At 38.3% G+C, this 19,092-nt stretch overlaps 1 protein-coding gene and 1 long non-coding RNA gene across 2 annotated transcripts in view; one reads left to right on the top strand and one right to left on the bottom strand.

Annotated features, from left to right (window-relative positions):
- LOC138187084 (uncharacterized) overlaps positions 1 to 19,092 on the bottom strand; it is a 243,144-nt gene that overhangs the window by 66,733 nt on the left and 157,319 nt on the right. Inside the window, exon 2 of the long non-coding RNA XR_011175083.1 lies at positions 6,695 to 6,773. This is a non-coding gene — a long non-coding RNA (uncharacterized LOC138187084). The remainder of the gene's footprint in view (positions 1 to 6,694; positions 6,774 to 19,092) is intronic.
- Positions 1 to 19,092, top strand: part of IRSp53 (Insulin receptor substrate 53 kDa) — a 162,536-nt gene that overhangs the window by 4,369 nt on the left and 139,075 nt on the right. Inside the window, exon 2 of the mRNA XM_069127556.1 lies at positions 12,088 to 12,308. Coding sequence (XP_068983657.1) covers positions 12,264 to 12,308 — 45 coding nt within the window. The 5' untranslated portion in view covers positions 12,088 to 12,263. The remainder of the gene's footprint in view (positions 1 to 12,087; positions 12,309 to 19,092) is intronic.

The following is a 19,092-nucleotide window of genomic DNA, read 5'->3' as shown; positions in this document are numbered from 1 at the left end:
TTCCTTCCTTAATCAGAGCGAATATTCGTTCTCATTGCGCGGCCTGTTTTATCGCTTTGCGATCGTAATTTTTCCGCCTTAATACCGCTTTCTTTCTAATCGGCGAATAACAAGGAGGCAAATTGATCGATTTCACGTTTTCCTACTTGCGTCTCGCTTTCCTTCTGATCGCCTCCGTTTCATTGTCTTACAATTTCATCGGTTAGAAGAAAAGTTTGACGCATAATTTTAGAAATATTTGCAATTCGAAATAGGCCAATAGAACCTATAAAATTTTGATGATATTCCAAGAAGACAGACAAAAATTAATTTACACGTTTGAGTTTTAGTCATTTTTCTTTTTTTTTTTTTGTAAAACTTGATGGAAAATTACGTTCAATGAAGAATTCATTAACGTTCCATGCGACAGGTGCATTGTTATGTATATCGAATGAATTTAAAGTAGAACGTAGTCAAATTTGTTCGATTCTTCGGTCGGATGGTCCTCGATGACGTTTATTTTGGCACGTGACTCGTTTCAATGAGTTTAAATGAGCATCGACAGGGACGAGACTAGGGCAGAGTGAAAGAATTCAAAGGAGCAGTAATCGAAAATATTTTCCTTTTTTAAGCCGATATTGACTGGACGAGTCGCACTCGGGCACGGATCAGTTGTGAATTTATGTCATACGTTGGCGGGCATAAATCATACTGCGTTTACTGTTATGCTCGCGTTAAAATCGCCGTTTCTACCTAGATACGATATCGCGTCGTTGGAAAATGTTGCATCCGTACTGAAAACAAAAATTTATACAGCTAGTAAGCCGATGAAAAATTCTCATCGATCGAGTGCCACGGATATGGGTTGAAAGTTTCAGCAATGTCTCAATTTTAGTCGGAAAAATTAATCGAATTTTATAAAAAGCGAATACGTTCCCGAAACTTGTTCCATCATTTTTCGAATGAAACGAGTATAGAGAGTGAAAGAACGACACGTGTAACGTTCGAACGAAAAATACGAACAATTCTGATCGTAATTGCGTTCGTATCTGAAATTAACTCGAAAGAGTTTCATTTCCACGGAGTTGTTCGGTGGTGTAATTGAAATAGCTGCTTGGTACGAGTACGTGCGCGCAACGCGAGTTTGAGATAATGTGTAATCCTAATTAAAAGCTTTCGCGGAACTTTACAGCGCTCGCCACTTACTGTTAGTTTCTTCATTTCATTACGGCACGATGCCAGAGAAATGCATACAGTTTGCGGCTGGTGCAAAGCGTGTTGGACCTGATGGTGTACAAAAAAGGAATTCGCGCCCAAGAAAATTGCACGTGGTTTCCTACGAAAACTTCGCCTCTGAATAACATCCACGATTGTTCTATGAATTTCAAACACTGTGAAAGCTTGCACAGCTCAAGTTTTGTGTCTTCTTTCGAAATAGTTTCTTTCGTTTTATAAGAAAATAATTATACTGAAATATAATTTGATAAAATAATATGAAACAAAAAATATTGTGTGTCTATTAATTCCTTATAAAACGAAAGAAACTTTCGGGACAGCCTAACAGATACTCATGTTGGATTAAAAAATTTAACACTTCTAAATAACACAAATATATATGAAAAGAGTAGTATATTACGCTAAAATAAATTTCCTCTTCAACTACCCGAACTTATTATTTCGTTATAGTTTAATATTACCTCATAATGAATGAAACTAACGATAAAAATTGTAATAAATCTATTTAAAGGAAAGAGTATTTAATAGAAATGCTTATAAAAAACATGATGGCCAATGAAATAGCGTCGAGGTATCGACAATCGTAAAATATATCGTCACGGAAAACAGTTTACTTCGATCAGAAATTTTCGGGCGCTATCCGTTTCATTTTGTATGTAGACGATAATTCGTAGTCACACGTAATTGTCACGTATCATATATTTTTGCGTATTACGTACGTGCGTGTGAATCGAGATTGCAAACGTTTCACGATCATGTTTCTCTACGAATATCGCTACAATACCTTGCTCGCCCCTTCTCATTCTTTCCCTTTCTTTTTGTTGAAATATAACAAGCAAGCAATAAACGACGAAGCCCTGGCAAGAATCGCGTAATTTTATTGTTTTAATAGAAACTCTCTGTTGCAGTTTACTTTTTCCCTCCCTGTCGCTGTTTCCACCCCCGCGACTCTATTTTCCATTGGTTCTCCGTTTTCTCTCTCATTTCTTCTGATCTTTCCTCCGCGACAATATTCGTGACGCTTTCGCGTCCTCCAGAGCGAATGATAATGTACCCTTTAAATGAAACCACGTTATCGATTCCTCTTTCGAGTACGGAGACATGGCACTGATTGCGGTCGACAACATTCTTTTGTGCCGCGTATCACTCAACTTTTCTCTCGTGAAACCGTTTCCTTCCTTTCTCGCGCATCGACGTTCCCAAACTTTGTAATTTATTACACGCGGCGAGTTAGGCTCTTTTTTTTATTCTTTTCCTTTGTCTACGGCACAGTTGACAAGGGAAACTTTCACTTGAACTTTCAGATTGCACTATGTAGATACTTTTTCCAAACTTGTAATCGTTAAACGTTTCGAATAAATCTCGCGTTTATTTTTAAACGGTGTTTTTAATAGTCTATGATTTCAAACGAAATGGAAATTCTTGGATATTTGAATAATTTTCTAATAGTTTTTGAAGTACGATTTATCTCTCCAAGACTGTCATTGTTGATGAAAAATGTATTTACTACTGTAAAGCTACTGCCTACGATTACGATAAATTTCGCGATGAAAAAATGCATACAATATATAATGCATAAAATATGCTCGTTATAATACTTGACAAATAAATCAAACTTCTGTCTATTCTTCCAATCATATCCATGAAAATATGAATTCGCATAAAAATCTGCGGTCTATCGATCTTTTACCATAGATATTTACAAATGTTCAAATACTTTCACGAGCCACTGTACATGTAATTCCGTTACGTTTCTTTTTATGGTTCCCAGATATTCGTATAATTAATATTCACGCAATATTGGACAACATATATACAGCAGACATTACACAAAACTTGAGAACTGCACTACTTTCAAATCTCGAACTGCAGTATAATCGACAATCGATGTTATCGGAAGGTTCCACGTGAACTCGTTGAACTTCGAACGGTACGCCCACACGCGACCGGTCGCAGGTGCACACTCGTCGGTGAAACCGTATACACGCAACGTGCGTTACTGCCTGCAGGATATCAGGACCGTTTTATAACTGTTACGACAGAAGAGGCAGGACGACATTCCAACGTCGGCTCGATTTGAATGCGACCTCACGAACAAATCTCGATAATTCTCCGACAGGCGCACCTTTCGCATTTTTTCACCTCCGCCCTCGATATTTTCTTTTTCCTCCCTTTTTCTGCAGTGGCTAAAGTCCGATAAAAAGTCAGCCGGTCATCGCGTCTTTCTCTAATTTTATTTTATTTCGTCCCATACTTCTGCCTCGACCATCTATCCATTTTCTATATCGCGAAAGAAGCAGCGGCCTGGCAAAAGCACCAGCCAGGCCAGGAATTTGTCCCGAATTCCAGCAGCTATGCCTTTCTCACGGAAAAAGAAGTGTGTTTTATCTGGCTTCTCGCACAAAGTATCACCTAGCAGCGCGCCACTACTGATACGGAAATCGGTTTTCCCTGCTACGAAATTTATTGGACGTTCCTCTTCTTGCGCTCCCCGATTCTCTTCTCTGCCTTAGGCAAATTGGTATTGGTATTTATTAATGGCGACCATTCCTCTTGCGGACAGAGCCGAAAATTCCCGGGAATTCCTACGCGGGAATATTTAATTCGGGAACGCTCGGCTTTTTCACGGTATCCCAGTTTTTCTTGTTTCACGCGTGGGCAAATTCAACGGTGAACTTTCGCGTTCGCGGCAGATTTTCGTCGAATTCGCGCTTCGCTATAATTAATTTCGAGCGTAACCGGATTCCTCGTGGCTCGACTTCCCTTCGGTGTTTAGTCCAGTCGCTGGATTTTACAGGTTTTATTTGTATCTTTCAATCAACGGGAAACAGTTTCTCTTCCGTCCGTTAATTTGCCGCGTTTATAACGCTCCGCGTGGAACTGTCGAAAAATTCATGCGAACAATCCCGCCAGTTTCCGAGAACGTTTCCCGACCGATTCCGCTAATTTCCGCTCAAGTTTTTTTCATCGCGCCATTCAATTCGTTTTACACACCCTGTACGATCCTTTTCTTCGTTTAACTCACGCGCGGAAATCTCAATCTTTTTAATATCCTGATTCTTTTTTCAACTTATAATTAGTTCCGCACGATGTATGTGGAAGATAAATAATACCTTGGGTCATTTCATTTTTCACCGAATTGTAAGTGTTTCTCTGTTGTTAGAAAATTTCTCGTATTTGTGGCAAATACGAAAGGATTCTTATTAATGATTCTTCGTTTCAATCGTACAACAATGATTTCCCTAAAATATTAAAAATCTTTCTCTCGGTTGAAGCTTAAATGAGACAGGAAATAAAAAGAATTTCGAGGACAGCAAAGTTAGTTGCAATTAATATTAGTTTACCCACTTTATCGACGTTCTTGTATTCTTACTACAGATCGGTCAAAAGCGTACGAACACTTTTAAACGGTAGCGTGTTGGAAAACGTGTAGGGGCACACAGGTGCACGCCGCCTGACCAACAGGTTTTACATTCTATAAATGCCGCAGGAATTACAAGCCCATGGAATGTAAAGGATACAGATGCGGTTGATGTCATTTGGACCCCGCGACGCGTAGAAATTCTCTGTCGCATTGTCTCTACGATCCCTGGAGCTGTTTGCCTACGGAAACCACTGCCATTGCATAATTCCTTTCACTCGTCGCAATTAAGTCATAAAACTCGCGAATTCCCTGTATTTCAGTTAGAAACCAAGCTACGAAGATTTCTTTCCATCGTGATGCAGGTAATAGATTTTCTATCCCATTGTAACCGTCATTCTGTTAATTAGATCATTGTAGCGTCTTGCAATTAGGATTCATTAATATGTAATGTAATTCCATCTAAACACCGACGTACGCTACCGTAAATCAATTCGTGGAAATTTCAATAATTACAGGTTGTCGAGCGTACAAGTTACAAAGTCAATGCAACGTGGAATAATTCTCAACGACCACTAAGCCGTGAAAGTATGCATTTCCGTCACGGCCAGCTTATTTAGATAGCCAAAGAAAAATGACAGAAACGAGCCAGTAAAAGGACAGACGTTTGATTCATTCATTTCCATAAAATTATACATGTCCGGAGCACGTTGTTGGTTGCGCGTATAGTTAATTCGTATCGAGCAGCTGTTTGGAACGATCGGCTAGAGACAGAAGGCTACGTTAGCCGAGGTATATTGCGTTCGAACGCGCTTTCCTCTCGCGACTGCATTCTTGCGGCCGCCTATGCGCGAGTAGGCACCGACGAGGAGAAAGATATTGGTTATTTAACATTACGAAACGAGAAGCGAGAAGAGAAATTCATGCAGCCGGGGAACGCTTCTGGAAAAGTGAGAGCAGGCCGTTGATTTGAGAAGATATGGGTTGTCGACCGCTCTAATAAATATATCGTATATTCATTCGTGGACTTCTGATTCGTGACGTAACGACGTGATGTAGTTCGTAACGAAGAAAGTGCGCGATGATATTCTGTCTGAATGTTTTCGCGTGGGTTGAATGCTCGAGGGACATTATTTTTAGGCAGTTCGTTGTACGGGTGATAAATATCGAACGAGAGGAATTTAACATTTAGATTTATTCAGTATCGTAGTGTAACAAATTAATGAGAGTGATCCAACTAATGGGTATACAGAAACGAATATGCAGGGTGTTTCAGTTTTAAACGATCAAACTTCGTCTGTTTATTCTACGAGTAGTAACAAGGAAATAACGTTATGTAAACGTAGATCTATAAGCGCTTTATGAAAGAGTTATGAAAGTATCAAAATATGAAACCTAAAGGCAATAAACGAATATTATCACGAGTGATGAATTGGTCGGGCATTGTTTGGTTTGCGAGATCGCCAGATCTTACATTGTTATACTTTTATCTATGGGGAACAATTAAAGCGATAGTGTATCGCACAAGAATTGATACAAAGGATGATTCGTGATGCATTCGGTGATCTGAAGCAGCAGAAATAAACAGCAAATTTGGAAAGTGTCAAACTCAATCTCCCAAAGATATCAAGTGCGTATTCGAAACGGTCAACAACGTTTTGAAACGGAAACATAAAGACCTAACTAGAATTGATTGGTTTTCATATTTCTTGTATAACTTTTTTGGAAAGCGTTTGCATACCTATATTTATAGAACATGTTTTTCTTTTTGCTATTCGCAGAATAAACTGGAGAAGTTTGATCGTTTAAAACTCCGACACGCGTGTATTCGCTAGTGAACTTTTGTAGCGAAGTAAATATGTAAATGAGCATTCGATGTGTTCGTTTGGATCGAATGCTTGGAAAATATATATTTTTTTAAGGATTCACCGTGGCAAAAATTGTGTAAAAGGAATTTCGTATTTAAAATATTCTAGTTTTAAATTTAAAGTATTATAGTGTAATGGATTACTAAAGATTCGTGCAATAATTTTACAGCATGAACAAGCTCCAAAACGTTAAAGATCATCTGTTAAATTTACTTGAATACTACCAACACATTAAATCTTCTAGTCTTACCTTTTTTTAGGATCTCTACTAGTTCTGCTCCATTGTAAATTTTTTCATTAAAAATTCCTAAAAAACAAATTTGAAAAATCTGGAACAGAAACGTAAAAATATACAATAAAAAAATAGACAACTTGCAAATAGAAGAGTGACTTATAGACACATACAAGCGACCCTCGAATAATTGGATTAATTAGTTTCGTGTTATACAAAACCATGCTATGCGAGCTAAAATTCGTACAATTCACGTGTTCCATGTAACTGAAAATCGTGTTATTCGATACTACAGGCCAATACATAAATGGACAGTCTGCACCATATATTTTAAAACAAAAGATAATGGAAAAATATTAATTTCATGCGAATCTTAGTACAATTCATGCGTTATATAATTCGACAGTTAGGTTTGGAAAAGATACACTTATCTATAACACAGTATAGCGAGCACGTGCATCTGAGTAAAAAAGTTGCGGTAAAGTTTGACTGAAAATCTTTGACTGTTAGAGTGGTTTCCAAGAGGATATCTACTCGTTCGATTTTCTTCCCGTGGCGCGTGACTTTCTTGTATCTTGGTTAATCGATAAGCAAACTCGTCTCCCTCGCTTGAAAACTTCTTCAATTTCTTCGATTCTATTCTGTATCCGCTTATATCTTCAATTTCCGTTCCGTACGGATCTACATTTAAATGTGGAGAACAATGCTGGTGGATTTATGGCACGGGCTGACTATAAAACAGGAGAGATTCATTGCTGGATAGTAAATCTTTACAGTTTGTCTTTCTTTCCTTCCTTGATAGCAACGAAATCTAGAGAGCTGTCTTATATAACTACCAAATTATGTTGTATTATTTTATCAGTCTTATGATTCTGTTTAATATAGGTATGATATACAATAAGTATGATATACGAACAGTAAACATAATTATTATAATGAGTTATTATAATGAAGTTGTAAAGGCATGTTTCGCTTTTTTGATAGTAATACAGAAGTTACAACAGAGAAAGGAGTTTCCTTTTTGGAGGAACAAGCGTGTTGAATGAAATATATCAAGTTTACCGAGTGTCTGGTATGAGAAAAACACCAGGGCAACGAGTGTATCGAATGAAATTCCCAAAGTTTTGTAGCATGCGTGGAACCAGCCTAGCACATGTGATTAGAGAGATTAAAGGGAAACATTTTATCGTAAACGTTTCGAGAGAATTTAATTCACTTGAAAGCTTTTAGAGGGTATCGCTACGTTTGGAAAGTTACTGCAAAATTCACTTTGTGACCATGGCAGTCGTGCAATTGCAATATTTTCAAACAGGACGATTGAGTTTGCCTGTTGCGATCGTAATCAGGTAGTAACAGTGATCCTTCGTTCCTCTTTTTTGAAGAACAATGAGATTTTACAGAAACACATGTACAAGCATTAATATCGATGCCTCTTTCCATTCTGTTTTATAGTATAAGCTCTTTTATAGAACAAAACCAAGCAGAGTGATCAAAACGACCAATTTATAATTTGTCACAGAAATTTTATAGATTTCCTATGGTGGATTTTTGGGAATTTATTTTACAAAGGAAAATGGACAAAGTCTTGTTTTTCTATATCGTGTGGGCTTTCATATAGACTTTCATTTTGGATTATTTAATATAATTTGTATACTTCAGCCGTCGGTTCAAGCTAATTACATTAAATAAATTAACTCGATTATGTTCCGTGATAAAGAAAAACTAGATAAAGGGGTTAAAGCGACATAACGAAGAAACAATGTCGAGAAAAAAGTACTAAGAAGGATTGGCTTTTAATATCTTAATCCCAGGAGAGATTAATCTAACAACCTCAAATCTATAAAGCTGCGACTAGCAACAGCTGACTATGATATGTTTCCTTCAGACTTTCGTGTCCTACTAAGCCGAGCTTTTTAACTAATCGAACCATTCCTTATCAGTATCGCGACGTTGACGTGAAAAATGAACCGTGGCATAGTTGTTTTCGGAGAATACTTCTCCAATATATTGCAATAGGGCGGTTAACTTTTTTGCTGCGGCGTAAAATGTCGAGAAATTATTATAGAATAGAAGAGAAAGGAGGTCTCTTGTCTTAGAATCGAAATAGTTACGAAAGATCCAAAATCGAGCTATTTTCGTACATATTTTTAACGCTTCGATCTAGATCATCACGATCATCGATCTTATACTGAAATTATTCTTTAATTATATTTATAAAGATACAAAGTTGCAGCCTATTCGTTAGAATTTTTGGTGCAATCAAAATATAAGAAGAAAATTCTATTCAACCTCGCTTGCTGGAGAAAAGCAAACACACGATTGGTGAAAGAAAGGAGAAGAGAAGATAAAGAAAAATGGGGAAGAGATCGATAAATTTTCATCATGATTGCCGTACAATTGGGGCCGTGTGCTTTCACGATTTCTCGATGTGGAACTGCTCTCGAATCAGGTTGAAAACCAAGCGAGAAAACTCTCGATCGTCGATCCGTGACACCTTAAGCGTGGCTATGTGGACACACGCTAAGCACACGTTCGAGAAATAAAACGGCCAAGTTATGCCGCTTTTTCCGGCCTGCTCTCCCTCTACGCGTTTACGGCAAACACACATGTATATACTGGGTGTCCTTGCGGAATGAAAGTACCCTGGAAAACGTGACCTCTCCTTCCACCTATGAGTAATGCGAACCGCTGATGGATCGAGGAGCCCATGTACAACTGTGCATGTGCACCCATGTTCCCTTCCCTGCTATCTTGAATGGAAAAGTTTCCAGAATTCTGCGGCCACTGGTTCGCGCGATTCAAGTGCAAGTGTCAGTCCTTAGTTACGCGGAACAATTATTAGCAGACTGTGGATATTTACGCAAATTTAAATTTTTATGGACATAACTGAAGAAATAAAATCAAAATGAAAATTTACTTCATCTACTATATATTATAACAAGTACTCTACTTTAGACATTTTATGCATTTAGGCATGTTACGTATATTCTGTTGACTTTTGAACTTTAATTTTCAAAGAAACGAATAAACGTTCGTAGTCTAGTTATTGGTAGCGTCGAGGTTATCTGACAGAGGAACGCGTAGATGAATTTGTAATAGAAATATATATTGAAGCAAGTATAAGTATAAGTATGGCTGATCCAGATCCTCACTCTAGCAGTGTTACATTATAATAGAATATGATAGATTTATAGTAAAGGACATTACCAAAAAATCAACCTTGGTGTGTAACTCTAGCTGAAAGTTACAGGAAACATCAATTAAAATCTACTTGTAGCTCTTTTGTTTGTAAACCTTGTTACCCATATGGACCTCTTCTTTTCTTAATTTTTTTGCTTCACTAAATTCTATTTTCTTCGTAACGGCGGTGTCGAGGTCACGGCTATACAAAAGAAAAAGACGTAGAGTTTTCCTAGAAGTAATTACTTCAACAGGTAAACTGCCAGTCTGTATGTAAATTCATATCTTTATGAGTGCAATGATAGAAATAGAATCTAAATAAAAATTTGTTTCATCTGCTAAATGCTATAACAAGTATTATAATTTTGATATCTTATACATTTCTGCATATTGCGTGCATTCTGCACATTTTTGCATCTTTAAATATCCCATAAATGCCTGAATATTCGCAATCTAGTTACTAGAACCGCGTAGTCTTTTTTCCATGAGAATCGCGTTAATGTGTAGCAGTTCGCATGGAGAAATTTGCTCGCGACGTCTTGGTAGTTAATTGCTCGTTAGAGGTGTTCCATTCGAGAACTGAGTGCAAAGAGATAGTTTTATTTCAACTTTGAGATATGAATTCTTGCACCCTATCGTGTAATTGAATTAATGTTATTGGCGAAGTTTTAGAGGTCATGAGTTTCAGGTTACGATATGCGATACAAGACGAGTCACAAATTAGTAGTGATAAATACATTGATAAAGTAAATTGGTAAAGTTTCCAATTTAATTTGAAAATTACATTTCAAAATTTATTATCCTGCAAAATTTATCACAGCGACCAGTCGCAATTGTAAGATACATTAATGACATTACTCATTTGACTTGTAACTTATAAAATTATACAAGAACTATTTTTGTATCACGAATCTACAATTAGTTGATAAATTATCTTTGTAAGAAAACCCTGTTACCAAGTACTGAAAAATAATCATAGACGAATATTTTTTCTTCTAGTATTAAAAGAACCATAGCAACGTGTGAAAACATCGAGCAACGACGTTAATTACCTACCTAAACACTTCACGGTAAACACAATCGTTAAAGGAAAGAAAGGAGTTTTCTATTAAGAAGCGAAGTTGAGCGTAGTTTGTTTCGATAAGAAAAAAGGAATTTGCCAGAGAATAAGCGTTCTTGGCATTCTGTTTCATTAAGCACGCAGGACGAGATGCTGTAAGTCCTTCGGATCGCGCGATAGGAATTTTAATGCGTGAACATTAACATAAAAGTATCGTTGAATTTGCCACTCAAGATTTTGTAAATTGTTATTCTAAATGCGCCGGTTACTTGTGAATTATTGCACCAGGCCTGACTGTACTGTTCCAGAGATAATTCGTGCAATTTCGTTGCCCGTACGAACCTCCCCCGACGAATAGCAGTTAAATTCACTTAGCGCTGTATCAGCATGATACATTAGCATGCTTGGCAACTGTTTCGACTTTGTTAAGCCTCCTTATATTAATTTGAATACAAAGTATCTCCTCGAATCGCCACCGTCTCCTCTTTCTACGTTATAATTTACAGATTTCACAAATTTGCATAATGCACGGACCTGTACGGAGTTATTCAAATTTTACAACGCTCGGTCGCATTGTTTCGGCTGTCATAATGACGCCACGTAATCGCGGAAATAATTGTTTAACATCTCGTCTTACAAAATTAGAAGACACCAGCCTCTAGGAAGTGAAAACGAATGGTTCCAATTTTTGTCAATCTGTCAATCTCGTTCTACTGGTATACGATCATTACTCGATTCTCAAGAAACAAATAATTTACTTCCATACGTTCGTTTATCGGAGAGAACATTGTGCAGCTTCTCTAATATAACTGGCTTAAACCCGTTACACACGTAATTTCAAATTCATTCCAGGCTAAGGAAGTAAATATACTCTTCTAACAATAGAACGTTTACATAGCAGGACATTGTATGAATACTAAATCGTTTGGCTAGTGTCCGTGTAACGAAGGTTCCACTATATTAGAATTCAATATGGAAACTAGCGCGAAACTATCGCTCTTATCGATTACAAAAGCGTAACTCGAGTAACAACGAATTAAAAGCTCTTATCGTTCGAGCAAAGTGCGTCGTTGTCGAGTTTCAACTAGGTGGGATAGCCAATAAACGCCCAAGGCAGTATGCATCGTTAAACGAACCTCACCCTCTCTTTTTTTCTTTTTTTTGGTTGCAGGTCCGGCCAACGAACAGAGACGAATTAGGAGGAAATTTATCGATTTCCGATCCCGAACGATCGACTGCGCGAAAGTGGAGCGGCTACGTGAGATCCGGTTTCGGAAGGACGGAAAAATATGAGCATCTCGTGAAGTCGGTTTAAAGTGCAGCTTTCAGACATCGAAGGGGTATAACATGGAAACCGAAGAACTCACTAGACTCGTAGATGAGATCTACAAGGTAAGCGTACAATCGAGTATCGATCTGGCGATCGTGCACTGGTCTCGCCAGGTTGGCTCACAACACCCAGCTTGGTTTCTCCTCATTGTAACGTACGATAGAAACCAGCCATAGGAAAACGGGAAAGTTCTGTTACACTTTCGATAAAATTGATCGAGTGGAGTCGTGTTTGATTAATTGCGCAATTAGGCGACAGCATCGCGTCGATTAACGCTTTTCTCTCGAAAGAAATGGTAACGTTAAGTAGCGTAAGGCGAGTTTTACCAATGACACGCTAATTCGAATTACTATATCGAGTTGTTGTACGTGAAATAGCCAATTTCTATTTTATTTAATTTAATCTAATTCAATTTATTGCCAAAAATATCCATTTTTTGTATATACAAAAGTATAAGCAGTCACATATATTCTGCTTTTTAATAGATTTTACAGATACTCTAAAATCTTGCGCAATTTAATGTTTAAATGCGTTACACGGAGATATATAACTCGCAGTTAGACGTTTTCTGTTTTTAAACTCCAATCTATAGCGTAAAAGAACTGTAAATTGCCTTCATACACGCTTTACCCCGTTTATAGATATTATCACGATTTTCTCGCTTACAGTCAACGAATTTTCCAACGAATCTCGTCACATGGCGTGTGAACGCCGAGGACCTTGATCATGTGTCACACGATACACATGGGGTAATGAAAAATGGATTTCCACGTGTGAGTGTGCTCTCGAGTAGACACAAGTACGCTCTCGAATATACGGGAATCTGGCCGTATATAAAATTTGCGCCACAATCTTCCTCTTCTTAACGGTTTAGCAAGTTCTTCTTCAGTGTATACGTCATGCAACGTGATAAGCTGCTCTTTCTCTCTCTCTTTCTCTCTCTTTCTCTCTCTCGTTGACCAACGAACGATTTAATAAAATTCGCGTTTGATAAAATTGTCAAAGATGAAAGTTGATCGTGGATATCGAATTTAGAAATTCTACTCTGCCGTCTGGAACTTTTTTCGGGGATATTACTTATCGTTACCCTAACGGCCTGCTATTTCTCTGCTTCTCTACCATCGTGTCTTTGCTTCCCGACTAAGATGCTGGTTTTTTATGTCCTTCTACTTTATCTTTCCCTCTCCTCTGCCAAAGGAAATGGATATCGACCTATGCTCCTGGAAATCACTTTCATCAATTTCCCAAAGGCTTCTTCCTGAATATCTCAACTTTGAAGAATGTTACGAACGTAGAGTATATTTTTCTTGCTTCAAACAAAAACGGGACTGCCGTTCCTTATTGTTCAATTAATTCAAAATTTCATTATACAGAAGCTCGAAGTTCTGTTACTGGAAACATAATTTTTCTATTATATAAAAACTACCGAATATACTTTTCCACTATATTTCGTGCAAAACCAAAGTTACCGCTTCCTGCGTTCAATTAATTCAAAGTTTCGTAATATAGGGTAGATATAGCTTTAAAATTTCATAACACAGCGTACAAAGAGTTTGCACATAGCCGTACTATAAATTCTGTTTCTCGCCAAAAAATTAATTCTGTTATATAAAAATTCTTACAAATTTTAGAAGTTAAGCAATCCTATCTTAATTAAGAAAATTGACAGTCTACTCGGCGTATTTATTAGCCAAATTTCTTTATAGAGACAAAGCATTCTTCGTTCAAATCCAATCATCGCAATACTTAACATGGAATACAGTGTGTGTTATAAATAGCTGACGGAGATTTTCGATCTTTTGAAACTTTCCAAGATGACAAACAGATTTATCTATTGTACTATCAACAGGTGTAGAAAACTATCATCTATAGATAAGATACCGTAAAACTTGTCTCAATGTCGGAATTTAATAAGAATAGTTATAGCGAACGCAGCAACGTGAATGTCTATGGAATTCGTGTGTGTAACGATGGATGAATAGCCAGGTCGTATAACCCTTTCGCCACTAACGGTACATATGCATGTATCCTATACATACAGCTTTTAAGAATTGCTAACGGTCAAATATCCTCCACATAGACTACTAATGAGGTACATGTATATGTGCTGTGAGTAGAGCTCGAAATCTGAAAGTAGGAAATTCTTCTCTTCTAATAGTAAGTTACGGATCATTTGAGTAACTGTATGCATATACGTCTGTAATCGTTTTGAACAGTTTTTAAGATTATTCTAATTTTTTTTATAGTGGTATAACAGTACAATATAGGCGTAATACTTACATCTAACTATAGACTTCGTCATAAATTGAATATAAATAATAATTAAATTTTCTTTGATACATCGTTAAATTTTTATACCAAGTTCGAAAAATACCGCGAACGTAGAATATATTCGCTTCGAGCAAAAAGGAAATTGCCGTTTTGGTGAAATTAATTCAAAACTTCAGAAGCCTGAACCTTTTTTTCGAGCAAAACTTTTCTACTAGGTATAACTATTTATATGTGATATTTCTAATAGGTATAACTAATAGGAAAGCCAGCTACAGACAAAAACTAATAAAATCTTGATTATTTTTAAAGGTGTGATTTGAACAAACTGTTGATTTACCTGCTACACAAAGTTGTTCTAATTGGAATCAAAATTTCGCCTGTAACACGTATCTGCTAAATAAACGAAAGCAAAGAAATAATAAGATCGTGATCGAAAGATAAGGTATTTTGAAACGTCGAAACTTCCAGTGTAAACGATTCGCTTCCAAGGAAAAGGAATTTCACGGAAAATTGATCCCCGACGCAACATCGTCTACTTTCTCTACCCGTGAACCATAACCATCATCCTCGTACGTTGCCGCGGAACTTGTGTTCGCGGTGGAAAGCTCCATCTACTTAGCTGACTGTACAAAAGTTTCCATCGTGGCACGAGCTTGCAGTTAATCCATCCGTTTATCCTTCCACTTATCCGTCTGTCTGTCTCCAAAACGTGCGTTTACGCGGAAGCCTGTAGACACGGTTGCCACAGAATTCCCCGATAATTAGGTGTCGCCTCGGAAAATTATCCGTCGTGAATACAAGCATGGCGGCGGAGGTGGAGGAATAGGAAGATACAGAGAGAGAGAAAGAGAGAGAGAGTGAGAACGTTGGATGGCGTTCACGGTAGCGAGAATGATTAGGCGGAAGGTAATCTTATTAGTCGTTCGGCAGTCAAGCTTTCCTTTAAACCCCAACGCCCTTCATCTTTGTCGCGATCCTTCGCACCGTGGAACTTCGCTTCCCCCATTATCCTCATAGACGAGCCACCGTTCTGCGTACTAACGACGGATGTTTCGTGGAAAATACCAAAATCGCGATAGTCAACGACTTACCATGGCTTAGATACATCTCTCGTTTCTTGCCATCCGCTGCTGTTATATCCATCAGGAAAGATATAGGCTTACTCCGGGAATATCGTATCTCCACTTTTTGAGAAATTTGAGTTTCTATGTGCAACAGACAGTTCTCTACTGTCTTTATGTCGTAGAAAAATCACATTTAAATACGTATGTACTTCACAAATTTGTCGAAGATATATAATATTTTTGTTTGTTTTATTTAGTGTACATAGAAACATTTTCGAGAACTATGATTCTTCATTCTATGTAAACACCGGTATTAATTATGTTTTTATTGTATTTAACAGTTAACAGACTCTACGTTTTATTTTCGTATTATCCGTATCTAGAAGCCTTGAAATAAAAACGCGTTTAATTCGAGAGCTTGAGAGACGTTTTTATCCCACACATAGAGCAGTAATCATGAATTCTGTATGGAATCTTTTTCGAACGAAATATCGATCGCTAAGGGAGTCGAGTATCGTGATTGAAACCAGGCATTTAAATATTGAAACACACTTAAAGATGAGCGATTTTTCGGTCCAGTTACGCTGTTGGAAACTGTTAACAACATAACAGTGGATCGATGGAAAATATCGAGAATAGAAACGAAAGTGCTCGTTCATACTTTATACAGAAGTTACATGCACAAATTACGTAACAAAATTACATCAATACTCTAACAGTCTGTGAAGTTTCTCAACAAAAAATCATCCTCCATTTAATATCTTGCCCAATCATTGGTTTATTCCCCTCTTTGACAATTTCTTCGGCACCTTACGTTCGTAAATGTACAATGAGTTTTCCGCTTCTACGTATCTTATTTGTCACCGTATTACTTTTCACGGGAACTTGCTCAAGGCGTTTTTATTATCCAATGATATCGGACATAGCAACTTTACCCAGAGTTATTCAACTCCTAGACACAATCGTTTCTTTCGTAAGAAAGAATATCCAGGGAAAAGCCAGAGAACAAATAACACGGTCGATTGCTCGTTTTCTTCATAAAATCACAATCAAACGGCAGAATGTAATCAACATAGAATAAAATAATCCTGTCTTCAGTAGAATAAAATAATCCCGAAGACAGTATAAACCTTAACTGTCTTGGTCCAGCGTCGCGTAGAGGAACGAAAAGACAGAGAAAGAGAGAGGATCGAGTAAAATAACATTGAGATCTTTCAAAGTCTTGCCGGAAACGAGATTTGTATGCAGCTTATTATATTCTCTAACATAATAAGCAGTTGCGGTTTGTCAGACGACAAGAGATACAAACTCAGATCCGAAGAAAGCCTTTTCCTGTGCTTGTAAATAATTCTCTCAAGGTATTTAATACGAGAGGAATATAATTGTTTGCAGTAATTATCGTCCACCTTAGCAATCATTAATATTCTGTAGAACGAGTTAGGTTAAAGGATTATAAAGCGGGGATCTATTAAAACGTTCGAAAGGAACGAGAGCGGAAACAACAATTACAACATCCAAGTAACTCAGACGAGCTCTGAACTGGAATCGTTTTATTTTCCCCGGGCGAATTGGAAAATCGTTAATAAATCGTGACAAATTGGAGGAATTCGCGCAGACCGTCCAATTAAATATGGCCGAACGAATTAATATCACCGCGAATGGCTTCGTTAAGACACCGTCCTGCTCGAATTAGTACCATCCACCCTCGATCTTTTCACTTTCTCGCGAGGAACAGTGAAACGCGAAGGAGAGAGAGAGAGGGGGGGAGAGGGAGAGAGAGAGAGAGAGAGAGATCTATCCTTCGACCGCGTCCATAAATTTTGCGGCCGTTGAAGTTATTAACGTAATTACCAGTGAAAAGCTTAAGGGGATAGCTCGTGACGCGGCGTGGTGGTGCTTCCCTTTTCGCACACCCTGGTAATCGATCTAACGTTCGTTCGTGGCTCAGCAGAAAATAAAGGACACAAATCGGTTTTCCGGAGCTTGGGACGCGTTGAAATTAAACTGCAACGGGCCAATGATCGGCGGGGCCGGTGTGGTTGCGACGCTGTTGTCGCGCGTAATCCCGGATAATCCTTTAATTTTTGCGGATTCCATTTTACATTCTCCTGCATACAAGCCACGCGGCGCTTGCACGGCTTCAAACTTGCACACGGTAGTACGTAAAGACTGCTATTTGTACCTGCTGACGCATATATTAATCATACGCGAACCTGTTTGGATGGTTGGCACGCGTATACGGCGTTTACGTATCGATACATACAGATTGCTACAGATCGTGTATCGAGAAGCGCGAGCGGTGCATGTTGAGTATCGATTCGTTGAACGTGATAGAGTTTGTCTCTTCTTTTACACGTATCCGCTTCTCACGCACGCTGAAATTTACGGTACTACTTGCGATCCGTTTTTCCGCGCATCGATTGGTTTGGATATCGTTTATGCGGCTCGTCAAGAATGCCGTTACACGATCATAATAAATAAGTTTCGTTAATAAACATCAGGATATCGGGGATTACGAGGCACGTCATAGGATTTGCGTTAACGCGACCGATAATCGGCTCCCGATTTTTCTACCGCTTTTCGTGTTTCACCCAGTGCCCGTTCGTTGATCGCTTCATTGTGTTGCTTTTAATTCCATCATGTTTGATCATTGTTCGATCTGTCGCGCTTAAACGAGTGACGTACATGAATATTAATGTGCGAGTATTTGCAAGTGTCACATTTTGTACGGTTTTGAGCTTTCTTGTTAACAACTTTTATAAATATTATATGGTACACACTGCTATCACGTTGTAATGTTTACCATTACGTCCGCAGAAAATGTCAATTTGTAAATCGAACATGTGGATTTGTAGTGACTACAAATCCCTGTAATTTAAAAACAACATTCTATATTACGTATAAAGTTCGATTACATGCTGTTAAAAACAATCAAGAAACACCTGAGTGTATTCAAAGAAAATTGCAAGTTCCGTTAACCGAAGAGGGTGATCGAAAATCGGCACCTATCGATAGCGGATATATCGACGCCCCGATTATCTCGAAGATTCTTGATTAATCGATGCCCGAAGGGAGTTTGTTCGCTCGTACTCGATCGGATTATTACGTTTCCGCGATAAATTGCTGGCGTACTTGGCCAGACCAAGAGACTCACCTAAACTCACACTAATGTATGCATCGCGTGGGTTGTGACGCCTCGCGGGCACCTGTTTCGAGGGGTGCCTCTCGATGGTGGTCTCGATGTAGATCGGAAGCCAATTAATATCCACTGGCATCCTCCACTCTGTCCCTCCCTATGGCGAGCCACCGGAATATACCCCCGTTGAAACATAACTGCACGGACCGTGATATACTCGCGCCATGGGGCTCTCTTGTCGGCGATGGGACCCCATAAACCTCGTCATGCGATAACACCGTTAACCTGTAGTTACCTCGTTATTTTCTAACGGCCACCGTCTCGAGAAAATCGAGATTGTAACGAGACGAGAGAGCACCTCTTCTTCCTACCGTG

Source organism: Bombus flavifrons, chromosome 14, assembly GCF_040668555.2.
Source record: "Bombus flavifrons isolate JBK064 chromosome 14, iyBomFlav1_principal, whole genome shotgun sequence".
Taxonomy (NCBI): Eukaryota; Metazoa; Arthropoda; class Insecta; order Hymenoptera; family Apidae; genus Bombus; species Bombus flavifrons.
Note: the sequence above shows the minus strand (reverse complement) of the source record. Positions and strands in the feature narration are given on the sequence as shown.